Raw genomic sequence first — 25,751 nt, 5'->3', positions numbered from 1 at the left:
GATGCGGTGATGCTTCAGGGCACAGCCAGGCAGCCCCGGTCTCCCCCAGGACCTGGCCCTCGGGAGAGACGCACTTCTCAGAGCTGGCTGCTGGCCCTGGGGGCTTCCAGGCCAGGGGAGGCTGACAGGCCAGTGGGCAAGGGCCACCTGTCGTGGTCAGGGTTGTGGAGAAGATGAGCACTGTGACGTGTGCTTGCTGCTGTCCCAGAAGACACCTGTCTACCACAAGCCACCTCCTCCTGGAAGCCCTCCCTGACTGCACACAGGTGCATCTCCTTGCTGCACCTGCCCACAGCCCGTGCTGACCTCTGTAAGCCTCAGACACACCTGAGCTGGCACCCCAGCTGAACCCTCACCCACCTGCGAGCCTCAGTGTCCTCACTGTAAAATGGAGGTGATAGACTGTTCCCATGGGGTGTGGTCTGGACCAAATCAGAGAATGTATGGGGCCAGGACTGGGTCAGTTGTCCCTGTGAAATCGCCAGGGCTGAGACAAATTCTGGGCACATAGTAGGTCCTCAGACATTTGCTGGGTGAATGAATGAATGAACCAGCAAACGATAGTAAAGAATAGCTTCGTTATTTCAGTATCTGGCGTTCAGTGGACTTTGGCCATGTGCCTTGCAGCTTTGCCGTCAGAAGGAAGTCCTGATGACCTGCAGCCACTTCCCACAGCGTAGGGCGCCACGAGAGGTCGGGCAGATATCTGGCTGGAGCAGGCAGGGCCCCCGGTGTCACCTGCGTGGACTGGGTCCCGTGGAGCAGCACGGAGGCAGCACAGGCACGTGTTCCGGGTGGCAGCACGGCGCCGTCCAGGTCTGATGACGGGTAGAAACACGGGGCTTTTGGTTGTGGCTTTTGGTTGTGGCGTCTGCATGAAGGTGGGAAAATGCCACCATCAGGCCTGTGTCAACAGAGTACCAAGAAGTGGTGAGGAGTGTTTGGTGGGTGACTAGACGGGAAGTGTGCTCCCCCAGCTTGTGGAGCAGAGGACTTCAAGGTCTGAATTCTCAGAGTAAAGAAACCAACAAGCCCAATGACGCTCTCGCCAATATTCTGCAGGTCCATCCGCCAGAAGGGGCGACGGAACTGAGAGCTGATGCTGTCAACATTAGCAGTGGCGTTTGTGGGGTTCAGCTGCCATTCCTGCTCCCCAAGCCAAGGGCCAGTGAGGCTCGGGGCATCAGGATGAATGGAGCATAGCTGGGACAGGTGCTGGGGTGCAGAGGACCCCCCCCACCTACCCAGAGGTTACCATCGGGCCATCTCTGGAGGAGCAACCTCACCACCTCCAGTCCCCATCACGCTTACTGCCTCCTGCACCCCCACAACACAGCAGGCACCTGGCTGAGTCACCAGCTTCACACGTGTTCTCTCTCCTGATCTGCACAAGGGTCCTGCATGTGACAGTACTTGTCCCCATTTTATGAAGGAGGAAACCGAGTCTCCTTGAGAGCATGTGACCTGCCCAAGGTCAGCTGGGGAGGGCATAGCTGGGACCAGCACGGACTGTCCCCCTTCCCACTCGCCTTCCCTGCCATCCCCCTGAGTGCGAAGGCAGAGCTCAGGGAATCCACTGAGGCAACCGCGTGAGAGGTGTGGCCCTCTGGGAACTCCAGGTCCCCTTCCTCGTAGCCCCCGCCCCAAGTTGCTGGTCTGCCTCTGAGACGCCGACAGGACTGAGCCAGCAGCTGAGGCTCATACCTTCCAAGCACTACACCAGGTGCTTTCTCTACTCCCGTGGGTTCTGAACAGCCTCCTGAGAGCAAGCTCCAGTACACAGATATGAAGACTGAGGCTTCTCAGCATTTAGTCCGCTCTCCGAGGTCACATAGCCGCCCCTGGATGGTGGGTCCAAACCCAGCCTTGCTGGCTGTGTCCCAGCTCCTCGCAGCACACAGCTCCTCCAGGCCCCATTCCTGGTGGCAAAGGCGAATCCGTCCCACCTGGATGGGTTGCAGGAGAGGGGCCACAGCGGTTGCCGGTTAGCTGGCCGTCCGACACCGAGCAAGCCTATCCCTCCCTCAGGAGAGTGGGCCTTAGGGGTCCACTTTCCCAGTCATAATTCTTTTGATTCCCGCGGGGTTCACTGTGCTGCGGTTTCATTTTCACGGGCGGGACTAAATGGTCACAACAGCCCTTGTGTGATCGATTCTTACCACTTGAGTTTGTTTTGTGTTATTGTCACAGTTAGACACTTGTTAAACCAAATGTTGGAGCCAATCTTGAAACTGTAGTGAAACAAACCTGCCGCCTGTGGTTAGGTCTGGGAATGTGGTCGTTCTGTTTCTCTGTCTTTTAAAAATGTTAACAGACTCTATTCTCAGAGCAGTTTTTAGCCGACAGAAACGTTGAGCAGAAAGCAGAGAGTCCCCATATATGACCCACCCCAAACCCCTACTGTTAACATCCCGCGTTGGTTCCGTTTGGTGTGGTACTTGAGTTGCAATTGATGAACCCATTTTGATACATTGTTATTAACTGAAGTCCATAGTTTACATGAGGGTTCACTTTTGTGGGTTTGGACAAGTGTATAATGACATGTATCCTTCAGTACGTGTCGTACAGACTGGTTTCCCTGCCCTAAAAGTCCTCTGTGCTCCGCTTGTTCAGCCCTTCCTTTTCCCCATCCCTGGCAACCGCTGACGTTCTTCCTGTCCCCGTGGTTTTGCCTTTTCCGGAATGTCGTGTAGTTGGCACCATATAGCATGTAGCCTTTGCAGATTGGTTTCTTCACTTAGTGACATGCATGTAAGTTTCCTCCACGGCTTCTCATGGTTTGACTTCTTTCTGTAACATTCGCACACCAGACACGATCTGTGGCCAGAACAGCCCCACCCCTGACTTGGGGCCACGTGGAGAAAACCCTGGGCGTTGCCAGACACGGGTCCTGAAACCTTTCTTGCCGCGGCCCTGTGGCCATGTGCCGGCTGGGCCACCTGTCCCAGCCTCAGGTCGCTCAGCAGCAGCAATGACAGCGCTTATGTGCTGGCTGCTGTGAGGAGCGGTACCCTTTGCGAAGCCCCCGTATGCATGGTTGACCTACAGGGAAGGGCCTCTCCTGGCAGTTGGGCAGCTACAGGAGGAATGAGTCCATCTTGAGGGTAGAGGCCCACACCATGAATCCACCAGATTCACAGACGTGGTCCCAGGGCCAAGCAGGCAGATGGGAAGATGTGGGCTGGAGGGAACACCTGTGGAGGCGATACCTGCGTGATGACAGGTGTCTGTTGTCAAGGTGCAGTGTCTACTTCCTACCACAAGAGGGCAGCACCACGGCTCTCACCTGTGCCCAGAGGCCCCAGGAGCCTCTAGAAGATGCTTCAGGTGGGTGGAGTTGGGTCCTCCCAGCCAAACCATGTCTTAAAGCAGCTTCCCCCCCACAACCAAAATACCTCCAGTAACCAGGAAACTGGTGACTTCAGTCTGTGAGGTCTTGTCAATGAGGAGAGCTGTTGTGTACTGAGCACTTAGGGTTTGCTGGCACCTTTTTGCCCATGGTCCTAGCATGTTCTGGGGTAGGTGATGGGAGTGGAGGGCTGATGGCGGAAGGACAGACAGACGGAAGTCTGGGAGTTCCGGGTCCTAGCACGTAGGAGGTGAGGCTGGGGCAGTAGGTACCCAGGCCATCTGACCCTGCAGCCCCCGTGCCCCCAGGGCTCTGACATGGCCCCTAGCGTGGGTGGGCTGACGTCCCCGCATACTGGGTCAGGGCCATTTCCAGCAGCATAAAACCACACCTTGTCTACTTGTGGAGAGAGAGTGTCCTTTGTATGCCTCACGGGTGAGAAGATAAGAGTATTGGCAATCTATGTACCCCCATCTCCATTTGACCTTGGACGTGGACCAGGGTGACTTAGTGTCCTGTTAGCCCCACGTGAGCCGTGGGCGGCCAGGGCGTGAGCTGGCACTCGCTGTCTGAGGTTCCAGTGGCTCGCTCTGCACGGGGAATTTTAAATTCAAGCCCAGGAAATCCTCACTTTCTGCCTGCCTCCTCCCATCTATTTTATTAAATAATTGATGAGGCAGTTTCTGCCATTCCATAGGAAAAAGGAGCGTGGGGCAAGCCTGCTGTTGACATTTAGCTCAGAGCTGGAAATGCCACCATGGCTTCAGGACCGCAGACAGCTCACGAGAAATGTCCTCCGTCTGAGATCCACCTCGTTTTTTACAACAGGGATGAGCAGACTTTCCAGGCTTAGTGCTCGATCTATGCTAGTGTTAAGCAATTGTGGGAGAGAGAGAGAGAGAGAGAGAGAGAGAGAGAGAGAGAGAGAGAGAGAGAATGCACAACTGTCAAGTGAAGTGTGGCAGCTGTTTTCTGGGCCCGCCCACCTTCCCTGTGCCCCCTATAGTTCCAGAGGCATCAGCCAGGTGGGCAGCCCACTACACCTGCAGACTTCCCACCTCAGGCGCCCGCTGCTCCCCTGGCTGCTGTGCCTCGGGCCTCTGCTAAACCCTCAGACTCACTCAGCCCAGACACCGGGCAGCCCAGAAATGGGGGGATAGGGTGACCCCCACCCAGGAGATAGGAGGTGCCCCAGCCTCCTTCCTTCTGAGTGGCGATCTAGGTATGTTTCCCACGATTTTCTGGAGGGCCCCCAAGGGGCTGACCCAGTTGCCTACAGCAGTGACCAGCTTAGTAACACACCTATCAGTGGCTCTTGCCTTCCCTGCCTCGTCCCCCCCACCCCCACCTCTTTCCTGCCACCCGGAATGCCCGATACCCTACAGCACCCTGTCCTCGTCTCAGCCTCAGGCCAGGGGACCCCAGACCAACACTGGAGGGTGGAGTTAGAAGGTGCGGAACTAAGTGAAGACCCACACACGAGAAGGCGAGAAGGCAAAGACCCTCCCTTTCCCTCCACCCCCCCCACCCCACACACACACGAGAAGCCAAAGTCTGTTTACTCAGAACCCGCCGTAGTGGGGTCGGCCACCATCACGTGCCTTTGGCTGAGACCCCAAGGCAGGCAGAGGGGTGGGAGAGCTTCCTAGTGGAGAAAAGGGGGCTTGGGTGTCCTGATGGGGGCTGGGGGAGGCTGGGGGGCTTCTAGAAGGCGGCATCCCAGGTGACAGGCTAGGAGAGCAGGTGTGGCTTTCTCGGGTTGGTCCTGAGTGGGAAGTGGGTGCAGCCTGCTGGGAACCCGGCTCGGGCTGCCCTCTGCCTGGCCGGCCTCCGTGCCAGCCTGCAACCCGCCATCTAACTGCCAGCTCCTCCTCACGTTTCGAGTGACTCCTCTGGGACAGAGCTGGTCCCCAGCCCCAGGGCTTCCCCCAACCCCGCCTCTGTCACTTGGGTGTGACTATTGCTCACGCTGCCCCACTGCTGGGCTGGAGCTCCTGGAGAGGCCGGGCCGTGTCCTGCACGCTGGCCTCTGAAGGCGCCCTTGGAGGAAGGGGTGAGGAGCCGACGGCCCCGCCCAGACCCCAGGAGCCCCCGTTGGGCCCCTAACTGTCCACCCTGACCTGCCGCTGTGGGTCTCCAGCGCCCTGTAAACACCCTAATCTGTGTCTGGCTTCAGACAGGACAGCACCAATAGTCAGGTCAGTGTCGCCAGGACGCAGAGGGAACGTGGCGGCCACAGGACCAGGTTAGTTAGTGTGCGAGCAGAGGAGAGGACTCTGGTTCTCCTGGCACAGAAGCGGGGGGTGGGCAGCTCTGAGGCCCTGGAGGGCCAAGGTCATGCCAGGTCAAGGCAGCAGGGGACCCGGCCACCCCGGTGATCGCATCCCTGCAGGTGTGCTCACAGCATGGGGACAGGTCTGCCCGCTGGGGGCTGACCAATGGCCTCGTGCGTTATCCGATTCCTATTGGTGTCCAAGGAGAAGGGGAAGACGAGTCTGTCCTCTGACAGCCTGCCGGCCAGACTGTGCTGGGGGTGTGGGCCCCGTGTCCTCGCCCCACTGCTGCTCTGCGCACCCTGTGCCTGGCCCGGCACCCTCTAATGCCGCCTCTAACGCCGCTTCTTTTTCCCGACAGTGTCCGAGGCCCAGGCCGCTCACCGCCCCCTGGAGAAGCCGCCCAGCACAGCCATCCTGTGTAACACCTGCGGCAACGTGTGCAAGGGCGAGGCGCTGCGGGTCCAGGACAAGTACTTCCACATCAAGTGCTTTGTCTGCAAAGGTGAGCGAGCGTCTCTGGCCGGTGCCCTGGCTGCAGTGGCCACAGGGACAGCCGGGCCCGCAGCCGTGGTTCAGGGCCCACAGAGTGTCTCCTGAGATCTGGGGTCTTCGGAAGTCCCGAGTCCAGAATCTTCACACAATCGTGTGATCGTTTCAGTGTGGCCTGCGTCACTTACGGGGGTGATAGAGGAATCTGGCCGAGTGGGGAGGGTCAGGACAGGGGCCAGGTCCCCAGGAGTGTCCTTGTACAGCTGCACGCAGCGTCCCCGGATTCAGGTCCAGTGGCCACAGCAGGGTGGCTACTTGGGCCCCAGAGCCAGAGGGCACATGGTCCTTGTGGGCGGCATGACCCCAGCAGTGTGGGGCACAGACTGCCCGGGGCCGCACGGAATCCCCCACTGGAGTAGAGAGAGAGCATTGCTGTGTGTTCCAAATGCAAACGGTCTTAATTTTCTCTGAGTGTAAAAAAATAACGTGAACAGTACACTCAACTCAAATAATGCTAAAAAGACGAAAAGAAACAAAAGCCCGAAACCCTGAGACCTCCGTGTATCTGAGCCGGCCTTTGCTGCAGGCTCCCTTCCCCTTCCCTTCCTCCCTGCACTGACGTGAACGCATATCAATTGTGTAGAAATGGTTCCGTGTAGTTGCATTTAGTTTCCTAAAAATATTTGAAAAATAGTATTTGGGGGAAGGGATAAGCAAACCCAACCAACTGGGCACAGACCCAAAGGATTTGCAATTTTAAAGGGATTGCGTTAATGGGGTGGAAACACCATTAACCTCTGCAGTGAGCAGTGTGGTCACGCCCGCTCCCCGGTTTCAGAGGCTGGCCTCCTCGGCTGTCACGGGCGCAGCGTAGCCATCATGGATCTCACGTAGTCTAGGAGCGACGAGGGTTTGCTTTTAGGGGGCAAACAAAACTGGGAAATGTGCCGCATACACGTACAGGTGATGGAGTGACGTGATTTTTGTGGACGTTGCGCGGCCTATTCAGTCAGCACAGGCTGCATTCACTCGCTGCACAGAGGATCCCAAGAGGCCCTACTGTGCGCCAGGCCTAGCGGAGGCTCTTGAAAGCGCTAAAGCATGAGAAGGCGCCAGCTTAACTTTGACTGGTGAGGCCTGGTGAGAGAATCAGTGTGTCAGCTGAGGTAGGCTTGCAACACAACTTGGAAAGTTCGCATTTAGTAATAAAACCACATGCTGGGAGGGGGGCACAGGAAGGTTCCGGAAGCTTCCAGAGAGGGCATCACAGAGGAGGTGGTGTTTGGGTCTCACTTGGAGAGAGGAGAAATCCACCGGTCAGAGGGCAGCCAGGCGGGTCCAGGTGGCAGAGGCAGTGTGTGCGGCGTGAAGGGTGGGCAGCCTGGACCTGTGGGGGGGTCAGGGGTTCGCTGAGTGCAGCCGAGCAGCGGGGGATGAGGCCGGGGGCCCCGACTCGTCCCTGTGCCAGCAGCCCCACAAGGGACGTGTGACTGTCCCCTTGAAAGAGGGCAGCTGAGGCCGGGAGATGTAGGCGCCTGTCCAGGCCTTGATTCCAGGCCTGCCCATGGCCCCATACAAGGGGCTTCATCCTGGGGGTACTGTGGGGCCGCCTCCGGGGGCAGAGTGAGGTAGCAGGTAAGCACCCACCCCCAGAGGACCTCTGCCTGCAGCCACGTCATTGTCACCGGCTCTGTGTGAAGACTGTGTGAGAGGCCTGTGGTTTGAAAAGAAAACTTGAGAACCATTGGCCACACCTCTCCTGCTTTGCAGGGAGGACCCAGAGAGGCCCTGAAGCCTCCTGGCCCTGCAGGGGGTCAGAGTGCAAAGGGGAGACATGGGGGAGGGGTGGGCAGGGGCCCGTGACTTAGGGAGATGGACAGCACCACCAGCCTGCCTGTCCCTGGACCCTTGGGGGCTGCGCCATTCCTGGCAGGGGTGGGCATACCCTGGGGTCCAACCCCACAGAGGTGCTGTGGCTCCATCTGTGGGCATGGGTGGCTGTCAGGGACGTCACTGAGAGTGACTTGACGCCCCCCAAATCACCCGCATTCCAGGGTTCCCCTGCATATCCACAGCCTGGCTCAGCCCCCAGTGAATTCACCTGTCCGCCCAGGTGCCCCGTTACCCCAGCCGGACAAAGGCTGCCAGAGTCCTAGCAGTGGGGTCGAGGGCACCCCCAGGATGGTGGCTTGGGGACTGTTTGGAGAGACGAGGTGAGGGGCATGTCTGTGGCACAGCCTGGGAAGCGTTGCTTTCTGGGGAGGAATGGAGCTGCCCCCGGTGGTGCTGGGGGCATGGCGCGCCATCAGCATTTCTGTGGACAGGACTCAGTCTATCTGCCTACGCCCATGACGCTGCACCCGCCACCTTCGGCTCCAGAATTCAGGGGACGCATCCGTGCCAGGGAGATCTTTCCTTGGAAAAGGTGACCGCCACCCTGGTCGGTGTCCCCGCCCTGCCTGAAGCTTGTCTTGCGTTTCATCAGAGTGTCCCAGTTCATCATGGAATTGGTCTGGTTTAATTATCTCTAGTCTCCGGAAGAAGTATTTGCTACATTACTGAAAAGCAAAATCCATTAGGTTGCGCTTTTAAAGCTCACTTTAAAACACAAAGGGGAAGTACCCACTGGATTTAAAAGGATTGTCTAAGCGCAGACCTTAGGATTGCATTACAAGGATTAGACTCCTAGAACCCAGCCAGTCAGCTGAATTGACCCTCGGGGTTTGGTAGGAGGTGGGAACTGGGCCTACACACCGCACCCCCTCCCCACCGTGTCCCTGGGGCAGGTCACTCTGTCCTCTGAGCTGTGTGTCCCCTTCACCTGCTGAAGAATGGCAGCAGAGCAGCTGAGATTTCCTGAAAGACTTTAAAAAGCTGTGTTTGTTTAAGCATGAGAATTGCAGTCTTGCTTGGATTGGTCTTTTATCCAGGCTCATAAAAATGCAAAGCCTGTGAATCACTGAGGGTGCCTTTGGGTGAATAAAAAGAGCACCCAACTCCTGGTGTCCTAAGCAGCGTGGATACTTGACACCTCAGTGCAGCCTGGAGGGAGCCCCTCACACCCAGAGTTGGTCAGTTTAATGGCTCAACAAGGTCATCAAAGACCCCGTTCCTTCTCCACTTCCCCGCCCCCGCTGTTCCCGCTTCTCCTCACCCTGTGCATGGCAGCGCTGCCTGTCCTCCTGACGCAAGGTGGCTGCTGTAGCGCCGAGCATCACAGCCTCACAGGTGGCACTCAACCTGGGGCGGGGGTTGGGGCGACGTGCACGGACACGGGACCCTCCCCTCGCACGACGCGCCCCGTGTTCAGGGAGGAGAACCCTGTCCCTGAGGTCCCCACGGACTTCCAGTGACTCATTGCCCAGAACTGGGTCACACATCACCCCCACCGGCAACATGAGCGGGAGGGAGGTGACTGACTGCCATCAGTCGTGTCCCTGCCTGGTGGGTGTGTCTCCAGTGGAACCAAAGCGGGGTCAGAAGACAACTGTGCCACCGCCAAATTCTGATCCGAGAGGTCCCAGTGTGTTGCGTTCCTGCCACCTCGGCACTTGTTCGATGTGCCTCGGTTTACCTGAGGACGCCATGAAAGCATGACGTAATTATCCTTCCCTTGCAGCTGCCCCAAGCTCAGGCTTTGATGCCCTAAGGTCTGGGTTCAGATCCCACCTTTGCCACCCTCGGCTCAGTGGATATTAGACATGTTTCTTAACCTCACTTTCCAGTCAACAATTATTTATTGGGCACCTACTATGTGCAGGGTGTTCTGGTGCTGGAGATGCATCCACGAACAAAACAGACACTCTTGTCCTTGTGGAGATCACGTTGTAGGGCGACAGATGACAAACACTAGCCAGAATAAATAAGTACATTTTATTATGTGCTAGAAAGTGGAGTGCGAGGGACGGGAAGAAGACGAACAAGACAGAGGTGGGGCTGGGAGGTACTATGTTAAATTGGGTAGTCAGGGACGGCTTCCCGGAGGAGTGACCTTTGAGTGAAGACTTGAGGGAGGGGAGGAAAGAGCGCAGCAGTGTGTTGGAGCAGGTCCAGCATTATGGGAAGAGCTGAGGAAACAGGAGGGAGGGATGGCTGCGTGTCCAGGGAGGAGAGCCCACCAGCCCTTCCTGTAACTTGGGTGTCCTTGTGGACACCCCCATTGGAGACTGCTCTGGGCAGCTTGGGGGGTGCAACAAGGGAAGGGTACAAAATTCCTGCCTACTTACCTTTTGGGGCATTCCCGGGGCATCTACGGGAGACCCACCAAGGGCTTCCAGACCAAAGGAAAGCTCCAGCCAGATGTACCTCCTCCTCTGGCCCAGGGCACATGTCGTCCTGCACAGCAGGACCCACACAGGGTGCGACAGGAACCAGGGATCATGTGGCAGAGTGGTGGAAACTCACGGCAGGAAGGACTCTCTGATGATACGGCCTGTTATTCCAGATGGAAAGTCTGAGGGAGAGGTCAGGCGAGACCTGGGCCGCTCGCTCCCAGGCAGGGCGCACAAACCCCTAGTCCTCGGCTTTGCTGTGTCGTAATGCTAGTTGCCGTCCCCTCCCTGACGCACCAATGCAGAGAAGCATGGGGCGAGCGGGAGAATGTGTCACCTGACCACCCGGTGGTTTTCTGGTTTTCAGCCCTCCAAGCTCATCTGTGCGCCAGTCTTTTTAAATTTGAACTCATGCTGTGTCCATACGTCTGTACCCTGAATTATTCACTTAAAGGACTGTGGAACCCTTTCCCCATCAGATAAGCTCTTCAAATCCATTTCTGCATCTGCCCACATTCCTCCAAATGCAAGGCCCATCATGAACGTGGCCATCCCTCTGCTGTTGGACGTTCACATGGGTTCCAGCCCGGCGCACCTGGCTAACGAGTTTCCTACACCTCATCTCTGATTTCTTATGACAACGAGGCAAGATGGGTATGGTTAACCCATTTTACAGATGAGGACTCTGAGGTTCAGAGAGCTTCAGTGACTTTCCAAGGTCACACAGCTGGGAAAAGCAGGACTGAGGACTCACCCACACTGCCTGTTTCCAATGGCCAGTGATCATTTACCTGACACTGTACTGCTTGTAGCCAACACTGACAGCTCAGTGTTGGGGTCTTCCTGGTCATTTCCTCTGCAAAGAGTCCCCAGAGAGCGACTGCTGGGTCAAAGGCTGGGAGCGGTTTGAACAGCCTTCAGAGTCAGTGCCAAATGTATTCCAGAACGTGTTTTCCCACTACTGCCCGCCCCTCCAGACCATTTCTCATAAATGACCATAGTGAATGCCAGGGACTGACACTCAGGGTCACCTACGGCTGCTTCACACTTGTATTAGTTTTGGCTAATCCGATGGGCAAAATAGAATGTAACAACATGTTGTCTTGATTAGGCGTTTTAAAACTGTCCTTGACTTTGGACTCTATTTTTAGCAGCAGAGGTCTGGGTTCGTCCGTCTGGCCTGGACCTCAGCGTGCTTGGGCGGCCACAGTCCGACCAGCAGCAGAGGTAACCAGGAGAGGTGGCACCAGCCGGACCGGCTTGTGGGGCTGGTGTGACTGGAAAGCTGTTTTACTCCCTCTCCTAGCACCTCCGTGATGGAGACTCGCGTCATTTTAGTGGGGCGCACGGCCCGTCTTTACATTTTCATCCTTCAAGGAACAGTCCTTCGTATCCGTCTGAGGAATAGAAAATTAGCCAGGTGCCAGGGTCGGGATGTCCAGTGAGCAGCTCTGTCACTCAAGAGCGGAATTGTTTTGGGCGGCGTTGGCAGAAAAGACAGGAATTCTCTTCATAAGGCCCCGATAGTCTGTTCTTCCAAGTCGGGGTACGGCTGCCTGGCCTGCGCAGTGATGCAAGTTTGAACAAAGGGTTTTCACTCTCAGGTGGGTGTGAGGATTCAGAATGGGTGGCCTCTTGCCTGTCGGGCAAGTAACATCAGCTCAGCCACAGCCTGGACAGGGTCCTCCATATGACTCAGGGCTTACGTGCTAGGTCCCCTGTGCTGCATTTTCACCTTTGAAGCGGGCTCTGTGCTCCAGGTGGGAACGAGGAGGCTAGAGAGGTCAGGAACGTGCCCAGGGGCTCTCAGCTTACGTCTCACCTTATCCAAAGGCCTCCCCTCCACGTGGAAAAGAGGAATGAAGGATTTCCCACCGCTCTGGGGGCTGTAACCAGAACACAGCACACACAGCTCTGAGGCCCGGGTGAGGGGACAGGGGCACCCAGAGAGGCTATGGCCTGTGGGGGAGGGGGCTGAGCTGAGGGGGGCCCACCTGGCAGGGCCGCCAGAGCCCCCAGGTCAGGGCTGGGAGGGGGGGTGTTTCCTGATGGGTGCATAGCTGAGGGGCCCTGCTATGCAGGCCAGATGGAGCAGATCGGCCTGGGGGACCCCGAGACTCCAGACCCCTAACTTCCCCAGATACTCTTCCTGCGTGACCTTCCTGGGAAGGTGCCAGTGGTGGGGGAGGCGGCCAGGAGGCCCCTCTCCCCCAAACTCCCAGGGCACCAAGCCAGGCGCAGGTCGAAAGTCGGGCTTCCTTGACCAGACACCAGTGACTTCCCGGGCACCAGCCCCCAGTCAGTGCGAGCTGCGTGCTGACAAGTTTTACTTTATGAGTTTAATAGTAACTTATCAAAACATACAGCGTGTGCTATGTGATAGCTTTGTACTAAGAGCTGTAATAATAACAACTCAATCCAGGATAATGCGTGAAGTATTTAGAGCCTTGTGACCACAGAAATTCCTAGTCAGTCAGTTTCCCTGTGGACTTTGGAATTTTGGTTGCAGAGCACACGACACGCACTTTCAGTGTTTAAAACTCATGACATGCGCTTCCAGTTCTGCGGGGCGGGGCAAGGATGGAAACAGGCTTTCCAGGCCAAAACGGGGTGAGGTGAAAGCTCTGCTTCAATAAGAGCCCGGCGGTGGGTTTTGTAAGTAGATGTCGGGGTCTTGCTTTGGCATCTACCCTCCTCTGGATGTGCTGAGATTTCAAGATGCCAGTGCTTACAATTTGCCAGAAACGACATGCCTTGCCATCAGTTAATGTTTTGATGAAAACCGTTAGGTGTCGATTCAAAAACATATGAAGGCTACGTGGTTTTTCAAGACTCTGGCTTGGGGGCTATGACCCACAAGGACCCCAGACTGACCGGCCGCATGGTGTCCTCTGGGACTCTAGCAGGGGTTCTCCCTCTGAAACCATGCCTGGCTCCCATGTGTCCCTGGGGCGGAGGGGGAGTGTGGGGGTGGATGCTCAGGTGTCCTGCTCACTGACTGGCTGACTGTGCCAGGGGCAAGTGCCCCGTTCCCCACCTGGTCAAGTCCCCCAGACGCTGCATGCACTGCTACAGTGCAGCTTTCTGCGGCAGGAGGTGTGTGTTAGGCGCCAAGTGTCCCTGGCCTCACTCCCTCCTGCAGGGGTCTGGCCTTGTCCACGCTGTAGGAGGCGTGAGGGAAGGGTGAGGGAGCCTTGCCGTGGTCTGGGCGCTGACCACAGGGATTCATCTGTCCTCTGCCGCATGGGCCCTGCCCACGCGGAACAGAGCCTAGAGCGTAGTAGGTGCCTTTCTGATCTGTTCTGTGCTGGGACAGCCCGACTGGAGTAGCAGAAGGCTTCAGGGGCAAGCATGCTGCACCCTGGTGGGGTCTGGTAGGGAGGGAGGGGGGAGAGAGGGAGGGAAGGAGGGGGGAGAGAGGGAGGGAAGGAGGGAAGGGGAGGGAGGGGGAGAGAGGGAGGGAAGGAGGGGGGAGAGAGGGAGGGAAGCCTTCTGAGGGAGGCCGGTGGTACCGAGCACAGCCTGGCTCTCCTCCCGGGTCAGTGCCCCTTGGGGAAGCTTCCACAAGGAAGTCCACTCAACTCCAGGCTGAGGGGCCGGAGCTGGAGTCTGTGCCTGGACCTGCCCCCCCCCCCCCCAAGGGTTTTCAGTGAACCACTGTGAGCCTGTGTGTGGCGGGGGGTGGGGGGGGCTGTGTGTGGTGGGTCCGCCTGGGGCCTGTGGGGTCCGGGGTGATGGTTCCACCTGCTAACACTGGCCTCACACGCTGTCTCGCAGAGTGCGGCTGCGACCTGGCCGAGGGTGGCTTCTTTGTACGCCAGGGCGAGTACATCTGCACGCGTGACTACCAGAGGCTGTATGGGACCCGCTGCTTCAGCTGTGACCAGTTCATCGAGGGCGAGGTGGTGTCTGCGCTTGGCAAGACCTACCACCCTGATTGCTTCGTGTGCGCTGTGTGCCGGTGAGTGGGCTGCCAGGGGCCCTGCACGGGGCGGGGTGGGGGGGGAGCCCTCCCCCTCTCTGCCCCTTTCTCCCTCCCTCCCTTCCTCCCACTGGGTCACAGCTGGAGAGGGAAGGTGGGGCCCAGCCAAGGGATTGCTGGAGACCCTGGGCAGCCACACACCACACAGAGGGTACCCCCTCCTCCAGCCCCAGACTCTTGCTCACAGCATAGGACTGAGCCCTCTTCCCTGGGGGCAAAGTGGCCAGCGGGCTGTGAGGTGCTGGCACGTGGCCTCCTTTGGCTTCTGGGAAGGTGCGCCCTCCCTGTCCCCTCCCGGGCCCCATGTCTGCATCCTGCACACGTTTCATCTCTCACTTTGGTGCCTGAGGTGCCCACACTTCAGCGCCTCCATGCCCACCCACCACCACTCTTCAGCTGTCCGGGCACGTCCCACCTGCACGCTCTGCCTCACTCCCCGAGTCGCTGATCTGTGGGTGGCACAGATCCACCAATCCACCAAGTGCATTAGGCCCAAGCTTGGGCGTGTTCCAAGGTCCCTCCCTTTTCAGAATCCACCCAGCGGCTGCCCACGCTCAGGCCTCGAAAACTTGCCTGCCTGGGGTCCCTGTCTCCCGTCTCCTGTCACGCCTCCACACTGCCTTCTGAGGAGCTGCACCGTCTGTTCCGTTCGTTCGTTCGTTCGTTCATTCATTCATTCATGCATTGGCCAGGCTTTTCTAAGCACCAACACGTGGCCAGGCCCTGGGCTGGCACAGGTGACCTGGGGTCATGCATCAGCAGAGACCCTACAGGACTCAGCACCTGGGGACACTGCAGTGCAACAGGAGTTACCACCCCAGAGTCTCCCCCAGTCGCGGGAGCTGCTCCCTCCTTCTCTGTCTCCGCGGCCCCCATGGCACCCTGCACCTAGGCTCCCGGCCCCACACTCTTCTCTAGCAACGTGTCTCTGGGGCTGCTGGATGGGAGCGTCATGCAGGCCGGGCAGGGGCAGGTCTGATTCTTTGCGTGCCGGGTGCCTGGCACAGAGCAGGTGGGCACTGACTGCAGGGGATTGGCACCGCTCTGCCTGCACCTCGGGGGCTTAGCAGGGAGGCCAGCGGGCAGCCTCCCCCCCTGGGTGTCCTCCCCCCCCCCCCGGTGTCCTCCCCTCCCCCCTGGGTGTCCTCCCCTCCCCCCACCTGGGTGTCCTCCCCTCCCCCCTGGGTGTCCTCCCTCCCCCCTGGGTGTCCCCCCTCCCCCCCCACAGCCCCAGACACAGTTCTTCCAGGAGGAACGTCCCGTTTCTGGAAAACAAAGACTAAAACCCCAGAGTTTACTTTCTGCTCTGCTCTCTCTCTGTCACCACACCCAGTGTCATGGGGATTTTTTGAGTATTGTCCCCAAAGCTGTTGTCTGTCATTGTGGCCCGTGCGCTGGACAGAGATGGAAGCTTTGTCAGGATGACAGAGGGAGGGGGAGCGATGACAAGGAACATTGCTCACGAGAGTCGCTGTGTGGTGGCAGCGCGTGGGTTAGCGCTCCCCCAAGGACTATCTGAGGGTTGATTTCTGAGCACGTAGCTTAGAGACAAGGGTTGACTTAATCACAGCGGGTTTGAAAGATCACCTCTGGATAATCTGCTATTTTAAAAATAATAGCAGACAGCTCTGTCACGCTGGGACTAGATTTACCCATCCACTGTAAACAACTAGAAAACTGGACACAATATACAAAACAACTGTTTTCATAGGTTGGGGCACAGGCAGCTCGGGACTGAGGGTAGGAAGATAAATGAAGTGAACCCCATGACTCCCCTTCTTGCTACCTGGAGGCAGTTTCCTGAACCATTGTACAAGGAGGGAACCACTAGAGAGGGCATGCTCGCTGCGTTAGAGATGGTGGTCTGAGACAGAAGCATACAGAGGGGAGAGCTGCAGAGGTGCCTTTCACTCTTTGACTAATACAGAGCCAGGTCGACAGAGGACATTTTACAAACTGGGGCCACGAATGACCGGGTTGCTGTAAGCTAAGCAGCTCCCAGGGCTGGGGGACACTGGAGTTCTGGCTGTGGAGGATGCTTGCTGAACAGCCCAGGAATGCAGTAGGGACACAAAAAGGGCCACACCTTACCGTTGGGATTAAGCCCTGGGCAAAGACCACGACTACAAATCAACGCTAATGAAGTACAAGAAAAAAGTCTCAAAAGATCAGGCTGCTGTGTAAACAAGCTAGCGGCCTGCCACAGCAAAGTCCAGTACTTTTTATGAGAAGAAAGAAGTCTAGCACTCAATGTCATAAAATTGGCAGTGCTCAACATTCAGTCAAGTGCTGGTATTCATAAAGAGAAACTGGAAAGTGTGATACAAATCCAGAAGAAAAATCAGTCCATAACAGTAGGCCCAGAAAATCAGAGCAGTGGTGAAACTAGCAGTCAGTGACTTTAAAACAGCTATTGTACGTATGCTTAAGTATTTAAAGGAGTATCGTGGAAGACATAAAAAGAACCTAAATGGAGTTTCTAGAAATGAAAATTATAATTTCTGAAATAAAAAATTCCCTGAAAGGAATTAGGTGTAGATTACATTTTGTAGAGGAAAAGATTGGTGGACTTGAAGACATAACTATAAAAACTATTCAAACTAAAGCAAAGGGAGGAAAAAAGACTGAAAAATACGAAGAGAGACTCAGTGATCTGTGAATATAGAGCTATCTGTCTGCCTCTCTAGGTTGGGACAGGGAGACCAAGGGAATGGGAGAACACTCAAAAAATTTGAATAAATAATGGCTGGAAAATATCCAAATTTGATGAAAACTGTAAACTCATGGATCCAAGAATTTCAGTGAATCCCAAGCAGAATAAACATACCAAAAACCTACCAAGTCCATCATAATGATATTTCTGAGAAGCAATAGTAAAAAGAAAATCTTAAAAGCAGCAGGAGAAAAAAAATAAAACAAACAAATAAATGAATAAATAAATAAAACATACGTACAGTGGAACCAAAGAATGACTGTAGACTTCTCATCTGAAACTATGCGCACCAGAAGACAGTAGAACAGCATCTTTAAAGAGCTGGGGGGGGAAGAATCAATCAAACAATTCTATACCAAGCCAAAAAAAAACAACTTTCAAAACTGAAGGCAAACCTGCTGATGCGTATGGCGTTCCTTTTTGGGGTGATGAAAAATGCCCTCAGATTGATTGTGGGGTCATTTACACAACTCTGAATACACTAAAAACCATCGAATTGTAGACATTGAATGGTTCGTGAATGTTATAGAGCTTGTGAATAAAACAGTGACAATAAAGCTGTCACACACAAAACTGAAGACTTGTAGACACACAAAAGCTAAGGGAATTTGCTGCCAACAGACCTGCACGACGATAAAGTTAAAGGAAATTTTGCAAGTGAAGGAAAGTGACGTCAGAAGACATCCAGAAAAATGCAGGAGCAAGCCATCAATTGATAGATAATATGTGTCTGGTGACGGAGTGGTACCCAAAATGTATAACGAACGTCTGCAAGTCAGTAATAAGGGTCCTCCATCAAAAATTAAAAATGTTAAGCCCCATTAAAAATGAGCGACAGCGTTTAGCAGACACTGCACAAAAGAATATGTATGGATGGCAGTGAACACATGAAACAGTGCTCAACAATTAATTGTCAGAGAACGTAAACGAACGCTATGATGGAATGCGTTATACATCCACTAGAATGACAAACGGGAAGGATGGATAATGTCACACGTTGTTGAGGATGTGAAGCGAAAGGAACTCTTATGTGCTGCCGGTGGGAACACAAGTGGTACAGTCTCTGTGGAAACCAGTTTGCCATAAGCATATGACCCAGTATTTCCACTCTGGTGCTCCCCGAGAGAAAGGAATACACATGTCCCCAGAAAGGCTTGTCGGCAGTCGCTCGTAACAACTTGACTTGTAACTGCCCCAAAGTGGAAAGATCCCAAATGCCCTTCGACCGCGAGTGGAGCCTGTGTTTGGCTCACCCATGCAAAGGAGCAGTACTGGGCCAGAAAAATGAGCAGACTATTGGTATGCGCAGCGACGTGAGTGAAGCTCAGAAACCGCGATGCTGAACAAGACGTCCAAGACGGCGTGCTGCGTGCTTCCATTTATGTGAAGCCCCAGAACACCGGGTCTACTCCATGGTGACGGAATGCTGATCCTGGTTGCCACAGCGGGGTGGCAGTGGGCAATTGTAGACGATCACAGGGGACCTTTTGCAGGGGACAGAATGTCGCATGTCATTACTGTTGTGTGGGTGACATGGGTGTGTACACTTGTCAATGCTGTTGAATTAATAAATAATAGCTGCCATTTATTCAGCCCCTCCTGGGTCCAAGATAGTATGTCCGATGGGTGGGTGAGTAGATGGATGGATGGGTGGGTAGGTAGGTGGATAGGTGGTTGGTTGGGTGAATAACAACTCCATGACACAGGTGTTACAAGCCCATTTTACAGGCGAGAAACAGAAACTCAAGAGGTTATGTATCTCGCTCTGGGTTGCACAGCTAGAGATTCACTCAGAGCACATTCAGGGATGGTGAGGGACTCCCACCCACTGTGTCCCAAGAGCCCTCATTACCAAGCCAGCTGCCAGGCCGTAAGATGGAGGGAGGCAAAGCACAGCACTGAGCAGATGGCACAACACAGGGCATCAGACAGCTGCGAAGGCTGCAGGACTGTCTCGCACGTCTGGGGAGGAGGGTCAGCTCAGCCTGTGTTTGTCCTCAGTCTCCAAGAGCAGATACTGGTCAGATGGGAGCTCAAGGACCTACCTGCTGAATGAACCTAGGGCCCTGAAAAAGTGGGGAGCTATGGCAGGGCTTTATGGGGGAAGGCATGGCAGACATACGTGTAGGAAAGCTCATCTGGCTGCAGGGTCGGGACTGGACTAGAGCTGGTGGCTCGGACAGAACAGGGCGGGCTGAGCGAGACCTCCTGGGGACCTTCAGTCATTCACTTGTTCACACTTTCATTCATTCATTCATTCATTCATTCATTCCTTCATTCAGCAATTCCCTATTGAGTGCCTGTCATGTGCCAAATATTGTCCGGTCCTGAGGATGGCAGAGGGGAGACAGCAGAGGCTTAAGCCAGGGGAAGGGGCTTGTCCTGGTCCAGACAGTTCTGCCCACAATGCACAGGCCGAGCTGGGGAGGAAGCGTCCCGGTGGCTGCCGGGAGCCCAGGTGGCAGGAATGGATGTGGGCAGGACCCCCAGGCAGTGCTTCCAGCCCCTGTCCAGGTGGCCTGGCCCTAGCACACCAGACAGCAGCCACTTTATCGATTTCTCAGTCACCAAAGGAGAAGTCCTTGGGCTGCAGGGGATGGGCTGGCTCTCTGCTGCCCCCCTGCCAGCCGTGACCTACCTGTCACCAGGGCTGGGACCAGGGTACACAGCGTGAGGTGCTTGATTCGTATGTAGAATTTAAGGGGATGCCAGAAAACTCAGGAATCAAAGTGAAGGCTATTTTAATATGATATTTAAAAAATTGGAGTTAATGCAAAAATATCCGCTATAAACAAAATGCCCAACTTTTAAATAAAAACGGATCCAATGTACAGTGCCTTGGTGTCTACAGGGCATGTTTTGCCACATTGCCTTCCCAGAGGCCCAGGTCGGTGGTTGTGGAGCTCTGGAGCCAGACAGGTCTTGGTTTGATTCTGGGTCTGACCTGCATTGGCTGTGTGTCCTTGGAAAAGTGACTATCTTCTCTGAATTTCAGTATTCCCACCTATAGAGAAAAAAATGAAGTGAATGCCAACGTGGACAACTGTTCTAAAGTTGTGCAATGAGATCTGCTTGTAAGATATCTGTCCTGTGCCTGCCATCCGGCACCCAGCGCATGCTTAATAAACAGTACCTGTTAGTGCTACTATTGAACTGATATGAAAAAACATCCTGGGGGGTGGGGGTGTCAGAGGAGTCAGGGTGGCGGGGAGGAGGCCAGTGGCTAAGATTGCCTGGTTGAGTGCCGTGCACCAGGCACTGGGCAGGCTCACTGCTCCCCCCATGGCCCTGTCATTCTGCCTGCTGGCACGGACGAAGAAACTGAGGCTCAAGTGTCAATGAGCAGCCTGAGGTCACAGCAGGGACACGGCCATGTCTGGATGGAGAGGCCTGTGTCCGTGAGATCCTGGGGGGGGGGGGATGGGGGACCTGGGTGGGCAGCAGGTGGTCCTGGCTTGTAATGCGTTCTCTTGTTTCAGGCTGCCTTTTCCACCCGGGGACCGAGTGACCTTCAACGGGAAGGAGTGCATGTGCCAGAAGTGCTCTGTGCCCACGGCAGCGGGCAGCAGCTCACACCTGTCCCAGGGCCTCTGGAGTAAGTAGGCTCTGAGCTGTGTAGGGGAGCAAGACTGACAACACTCAGACCCAAAGCAGAAGCAGTCCAATGAATCACTGTGGACAAGCATAACACAGGGAGCCAGGACAGAGGTCCCTGGGGCGCTCATGCTCCCGAGCCTTTGCACAGACTATGCCCTCCAACCCGTGTGCCACTCCTGCTTTTATGTCCAACTTGCATCCTGCCTTGGACCCAGCACCTCCTCTAGGAAGCCCTTCTGGCCTGCTTCTGGTCCTCTCCTTCCTCACAGTTAATTCCAGACCATCCAGAAGCCCTCTGGGAGAGCCATTAGGGGGGCACTAGACTCTGGGCTCCTGTGTGTGGTCAAGGGTTGCACCTCCCAGGGTCCAGGGTCCAGGACATGGCATGTATGCAGTGGGTGCTCAGGACAGGCTTGTTGCCTGAAGAAGCAGGAGCTGGTTCCTGTAAAAGAGCAAATGCCAGCTGGAGTGTCCCTGGCCTGTGGATGTGGGGCAGGAGCAGACAGGCACTGGCCTTTCCCAGCTTAGGCGGCTCTTCCGGGGCCAGAGATGGGCACAGGGCCTGGGCAGGGGAGCCCTGCTTCAGGATGCCGCTGCCGAAGTAGAGTGTTCAGAGCCCACCCTGCGTGGGCACTGCCGTGCTGTCCCAGTGCCGAGGCCGTGTCCGGGGACAGAGGGGATCCCTCTGATGTCCAGAGCCAGCCCGTTGCCCACAATCGATTTCCTCTTCCATGTTGAGCGCCCTCTCCCTGCCCACCTTGGTTCCGGTTCGTTCACTCACTCACGCAGGCACGCATTCATCCTCCAAACGTTTCTCGAGCCGCCAGCCTGTGTGGGGCTCGAGAGTCCTGAGATGGAGCAAAGCCCCTTTGCCCTCGGAGTTTGAGTCTGTTCTTCAGGTGTCCAGGGTGCGTGTGGATGTGAACAGTATGACAGTTTAGGACAGCCAGAGCCCCCAGGACACAGCTGCTGCTCAGGCCCAGACTCGCCTCTCGGAGCGGGGCGTGTGTCCCCCAGCTCCCAGTCGAGGCTGTGTGCAGTCGGTTCTCAGCACCTGCAGGAATGAACCTCCCGGGTCGTTTTCTGCATGTTCGCAGCGGCTGTTGTGTAACGGTCCTTCAGACGCGTGCAGCGGATGGTGCCCTGTGGCTGCCCTGGGCCCACTCTGACTGCTTTAGTCGTGTCTGCACAGCCAGCAGCCCAGGCCCCGTCTGCTCTGGGCCCGCAGTGATGTCTGTGTTCTCATCTTTCTTCCAGGTTGCGGGGGCTGCGGCACAGAAATCAAAAACGGCCAGTCCCTGGTGGCTTTGGACAAACACTGGCATTTGGGCTGTTTTAAGTGCAAGACCTGCGGGAAACAGCTGAACGCAGAATACATCAGCAAGTGAGTGGGGGGAGGGCACCACTGGGGGCACCCCTCCTGTGTCCTGTGTGCGTGGCAGCCGTCTGCCTTTCTCGTCCCGCTGGTAGGCAAGGAGCCTGTGGGACCTGGCATGTTTGTCCCCCAGCCAGGTGCCCTCTCCCACCAGCCTTGCTTCCCTAATGTGGTTTACAGACAGACTCCATTTCGTTTCGTTGACTGGAACAGATGTTAGCACTCCCATCTTTGACATTGTAAGACGCTTCCCCACGTGCACCCCTGGGTGTCACCCTCCCCATGGAATTTGCCCCCTTGGTGGCACCTGGGTCTCCTGCAAAATGCAAAGTGGAAGTCAGCTGATGCCAGCAACAGAGTGAGGGAAAGAAGGGCTGGCCAGTCTCAGTTGTCACGGATGTGACAGCTCAGCCCCACGCTCAGGCTTCTGCAGTGTGGGCGTCGGGCAGCTCCCACTGGCTGATGCAGTGCCCCCAGCATGCGGTCAGGATGCCGTGATGGCCCGTTTGGCTGGGCACGGAGTCGCTGGTCTGCAGAGTGCGTGCAGGTTGATCCTGCAGTGCAGGGGACCGAGACAGGCGAGCCCCAGACAGCGCAGGGGAGGGAAGAGTTAAGGTGCAACAGGCTCCTTCCTCGGCTTAGGGGCACGTTGGGCAACTTTTCTCCAAACTGTCCTAGTTCTTGGTGCTCTGAGGGGACAGAACCATCACCAGAACTGACGGGTTAGAAAAAGGCCTCTGATAAGACTGAACGGAATGAAACACACATGCACATGAGTACATGCACGTGTGCATGTGCACGCAAATGCCTGTCACGCGGGGGAAGGTGAGTCAGGTCCCTGGGTGACCCACATCAGCTATCCGGGTGACCTTGTATTGTAATTCTGCAGGAAGGGTATTGTTTCTTGCATGTGCCTCTATAATTCTGTCTGAATAAAAGGTTTTCCATAGAAGTCCCCCGTCCAGATGAGCCTGTGTCCAGGCTGGGTCAGGCTGGCTGCGTCTCTGGCCACTCGGTCCAGGAGGCGCTGCCTCTGTCATAGCAAAGGAGAGCGGCGAGTGCCTCCGACAACGCAGCCTGGTGGGCAGACGCTCGGAATAGAATAAATGCCCGGCTCCCAGGCTGCTGCAGCCCCGCTCACGTGAGTGGCAGGCAGCTCGCCCACACTGCGCTACGTTACTTAGCAGCCTCCAGACTGTCCCAGAATTGACAAGGAGGGCGCGTTGGTGTTGCCATGGAGACGCTATCTTTGAACTGCCTGGGTCTGTTGCATGTACACCCCTTTGTGGGGAATAGCAGGGGCCCTGAGGTTCTAAGGGCCCGGTTTATAGCTTCTTCTCCTGTGAAGTGAGGGCCTCACCCCAGGGACTTGTCACCCCACAGCAGGCCCTTCCCCTCCTACAGGCATCCCTGGGACCTGGAGGAGGTTGACCTTCTGATGACAATGGCAGTTGCTTTTAAATGAGCTCCTGGCACAGGGCGGACGCTGTACCAGGCCTTGGGCTGGTATTCTCTTCCGTCAGTGGCCCTGTACACTGGCTCTTGTCCTCGCAGCTCAATCATTGGGGGCTCAGCGTTTAAGTGATTGGCCCCAAGTGCCCAGATACTCAGGAGCAGCGCATCAAATGGTGTCTCATTTGTCACTAAGTCCCCAGTGCCACCGCCAGCACTGGGACAGAGCAGGCTCATTGTAAACACTCCTGCAGAGTGGGCGCTTCACCGTGTGGCCCTCCTGCCTCTCCCCGCACAGCCAGACCCTCTGTCACCCCACATGTCCCCAGGAACAGGAAGTTTCCGGCCACAGCCAGGACCCGCCACATCTGCCGCCTGGCATCGTGGCCTCCATCAGACCTGGTCCCCGACGTGGGCACCTCTGTCACACACCCTTTGGGACTCACATTTTTCTAGGGTGCCCAGAAGGAGCAGGAAGCCAGCTGAGGAGTAGACAGGCCATTTCCCACCCCAGATGTGGAACATGGGGCAGAACAAACCGGAAGGAAGAGCTTTGTCTGTGGAAATAGCTTTTATTTCTCAGACGCGGCTTTAATTCCCTCGGCCCAGCCTCTGTCCTCTCACCCTCCCACTGGGCAGGTGGCCCCCCCTCTGTGCACCCAAGTGTCTCCCTCCCTGAAACTGGACAATCTCCATGGTGTCTGTGGAGGGGCTGATGTGATGATGGAGGAGGCCGTGCTGAAGCCTGGAAGCGCCCAACAAATGCTGCCCGAGAGTGGTCCTGTGGTTTGGAGTGGGAGGAAGTGGCCATGACCCCTTTGGGGCTGTCTCTCTCATTGGCAAAGGCTGTCGGATCTTGGGGGTGACCTCGCCGTCCTGACTGCCTGGCTCCTTGCAGGGACGGGCTGCCCTACTGTGAAGCTGACTACCACGCCAAGTTTGGCATCCGCTGTGACGGCTGCGAGAAGTACATCACGGGGCATGTGCTGGAGGTAAGCAGGCCAGCTGCAGGCCGGAGAGACATGGCCCTCTCTGAGCTATGCCCTGCTCCAGGTGGGTGCTGGGCCCCCCTGCCCTCCCGCCCCATTAACTGTGAGGATCAAAAGGGACCTTGGAGTATCTGCTGCTCGTGTGCATTTGTGCAGGATCCCTCCCCAGAGCCTTCACCTCCCCCATCCTCCCAGCTCTGCCCGAGCGCCACCTCCTCCAGGAAGCCTTCCCTGTGACCTTTCTTCTGTGCCTGTCACAAGTTGGAGGAGTCCAAGAGATGGGAAGGACTTGAGATCTTTGGTCCAGCCCTTCCCGTCTAGATGGGGAGCCTGAGCCCAAGAGGCAGGACTGTGTCCTTACAGGAGGCCCAGGGTGGTCACCTGCCAGGCCAGGTCAAACAGCACATGTGAGGTGGGATTCTCCTGGGTGCTGACTACCTGGGGGGTAGTTACGTGGGGGTGTGTGTCCCCTGTGAAAACAGCAGGTGTTCTGTACTTTTCTACATTTGTTCAGAAGATAAATCCCTTAGGATGACCAGGAGTGGTCCCCACCCCCCAGCCCTCGGCCCAGCCCATCCCTCACCTGCTGTGCAGCCCCTCCCTCCTTGGCTCTGCTCTGGGGCAGGAGGACCACCATCCATGGTCCCTGGGGGAGGGCACAGGTAACTGGAGGGCCTGAGGGGAGGAGGCCCTGACCCAGCAGAGGTCACAGAAGCAGCCCCTGGGGTTGGGGGTAGGAAGAAGGGCTGGGGGATGAGGCTGTAGGGCCCCCATCAGCTCCGAGGAAGGCCCTTGAGCCTGGGTTGGATTTGCACTTTAAAGAGCCTAGAGGTCTGCACTCGGAGTCTGGCCAGGAGAGGGTAGGACGGGACAGGCTTTCCCTTCAAATCTCCGAGGACTCCTGCTCTGCCCACAGCTGGAGCAGCCAGTAGGGGTCAGAGGGCGTTAGCGGAATTCTGCGTTGAAAGTTGAGGTGCTTTTCTCACAGTTGCACTTGACATCCCAGCAGCAGGGCAGAGTCGGGCAGCCTCAGTGTCACCTTCCTTCCAACGCCTCGCTCACCGCCTCAGCTGGGTGGGGGGAAGGGAAGGTCACGTGTCCCCACATCTGTGCTGCCCAGTGGCACTCCCTCTCCCCGCGCCCACCCTGCCCTCTGCCCGCATCCCCACAGTGGGAACGGTGCAATGCTCCGTGTGGAGCTTCTGCCCTGCTCTGCTGAGCCTCTGACGATGGATGTGCTTATACGCTCATCTCACTA

The 25,751-nt window shown here is 56.3% G+C and overlaps 1 protein-coding gene and 1 long non-coding RNA gene across 19 annotated transcripts in view; one reads left to right on the top strand and one right to left on the bottom strand.

Annotated features, from left to right (window-relative positions):
• Nucleotides 1-25,751, top strand: part of ABLIM2 (actin binding LIM protein family member 2) — a 125,870-nt gene that overhangs the window by 31,541 nt on the left and 68,578 nt on the right. For all 18 annotated transcript variants that reach the window (XR_012492397.2, XR_012492399.2, XR_012492403.2 and 15 more), the window contains exons 2-6: nucleotides 5,984-6,127; nucleotides 14,163-14,346; nucleotides 20,560-20,675; nucleotides 21,935-22,061; nucleotides 24,403-24,496. Coding sequence is in view for 3 of the 18 variants with exons in the window: in XM_074320852.2 (XP_074176953.2) it covers nucleotides 5,984-6,127; nucleotides 14,163-14,346; nucleotides 20,560-20,675; nucleotides 21,935-22,061; nucleotides 24,403-24,496 (665 nt within the window). In the remaining 15 variants the exon portion in view is untranslated. The remainder of the gene's footprint in view (nucleotides 1-5,983; nucleotides 6,128-14,162; nucleotides 14,347-20,559; nucleotides 20,676-21,934; nucleotides 22,062-24,402; nucleotides 24,497-25,751) is intronic.
• LOC141568222 (uncharacterized) lies at nucleotides 10,005-11,348 on the bottom strand. Its single transcript, XR_012491276.2, has 3 exons — nucleotides 11,177-11,348; nucleotides 10,341-10,546; nucleotides 10,005-10,181 (listed from the first exon to the last, which is right to left on the bottom strand). It is a non-coding gene; the product is annotated as an uncharacterized LOC141568222 (long non-coding RNA).

The sequence above is a fragment of the Rhinolophus sinicus genome, chromosome 1, assembly GCF_057876585.1.
Source record: "Rhinolophus sinicus isolate RSI-liver-muscle chromosome 1, RSI-T2T, whole genome shotgun sequence".
Lineage (NCBI taxonomy): Eukaryota > Metazoa > Chordata > Mammalia > Chiroptera > Rhinolophidae > Rhinolophus > Rhinolophus sinicus.
The sequence above is the reverse complement of the archived record's forward strand: the minus strand, read 5'-3'. Positions and strand labels throughout refer to the sequence as shown.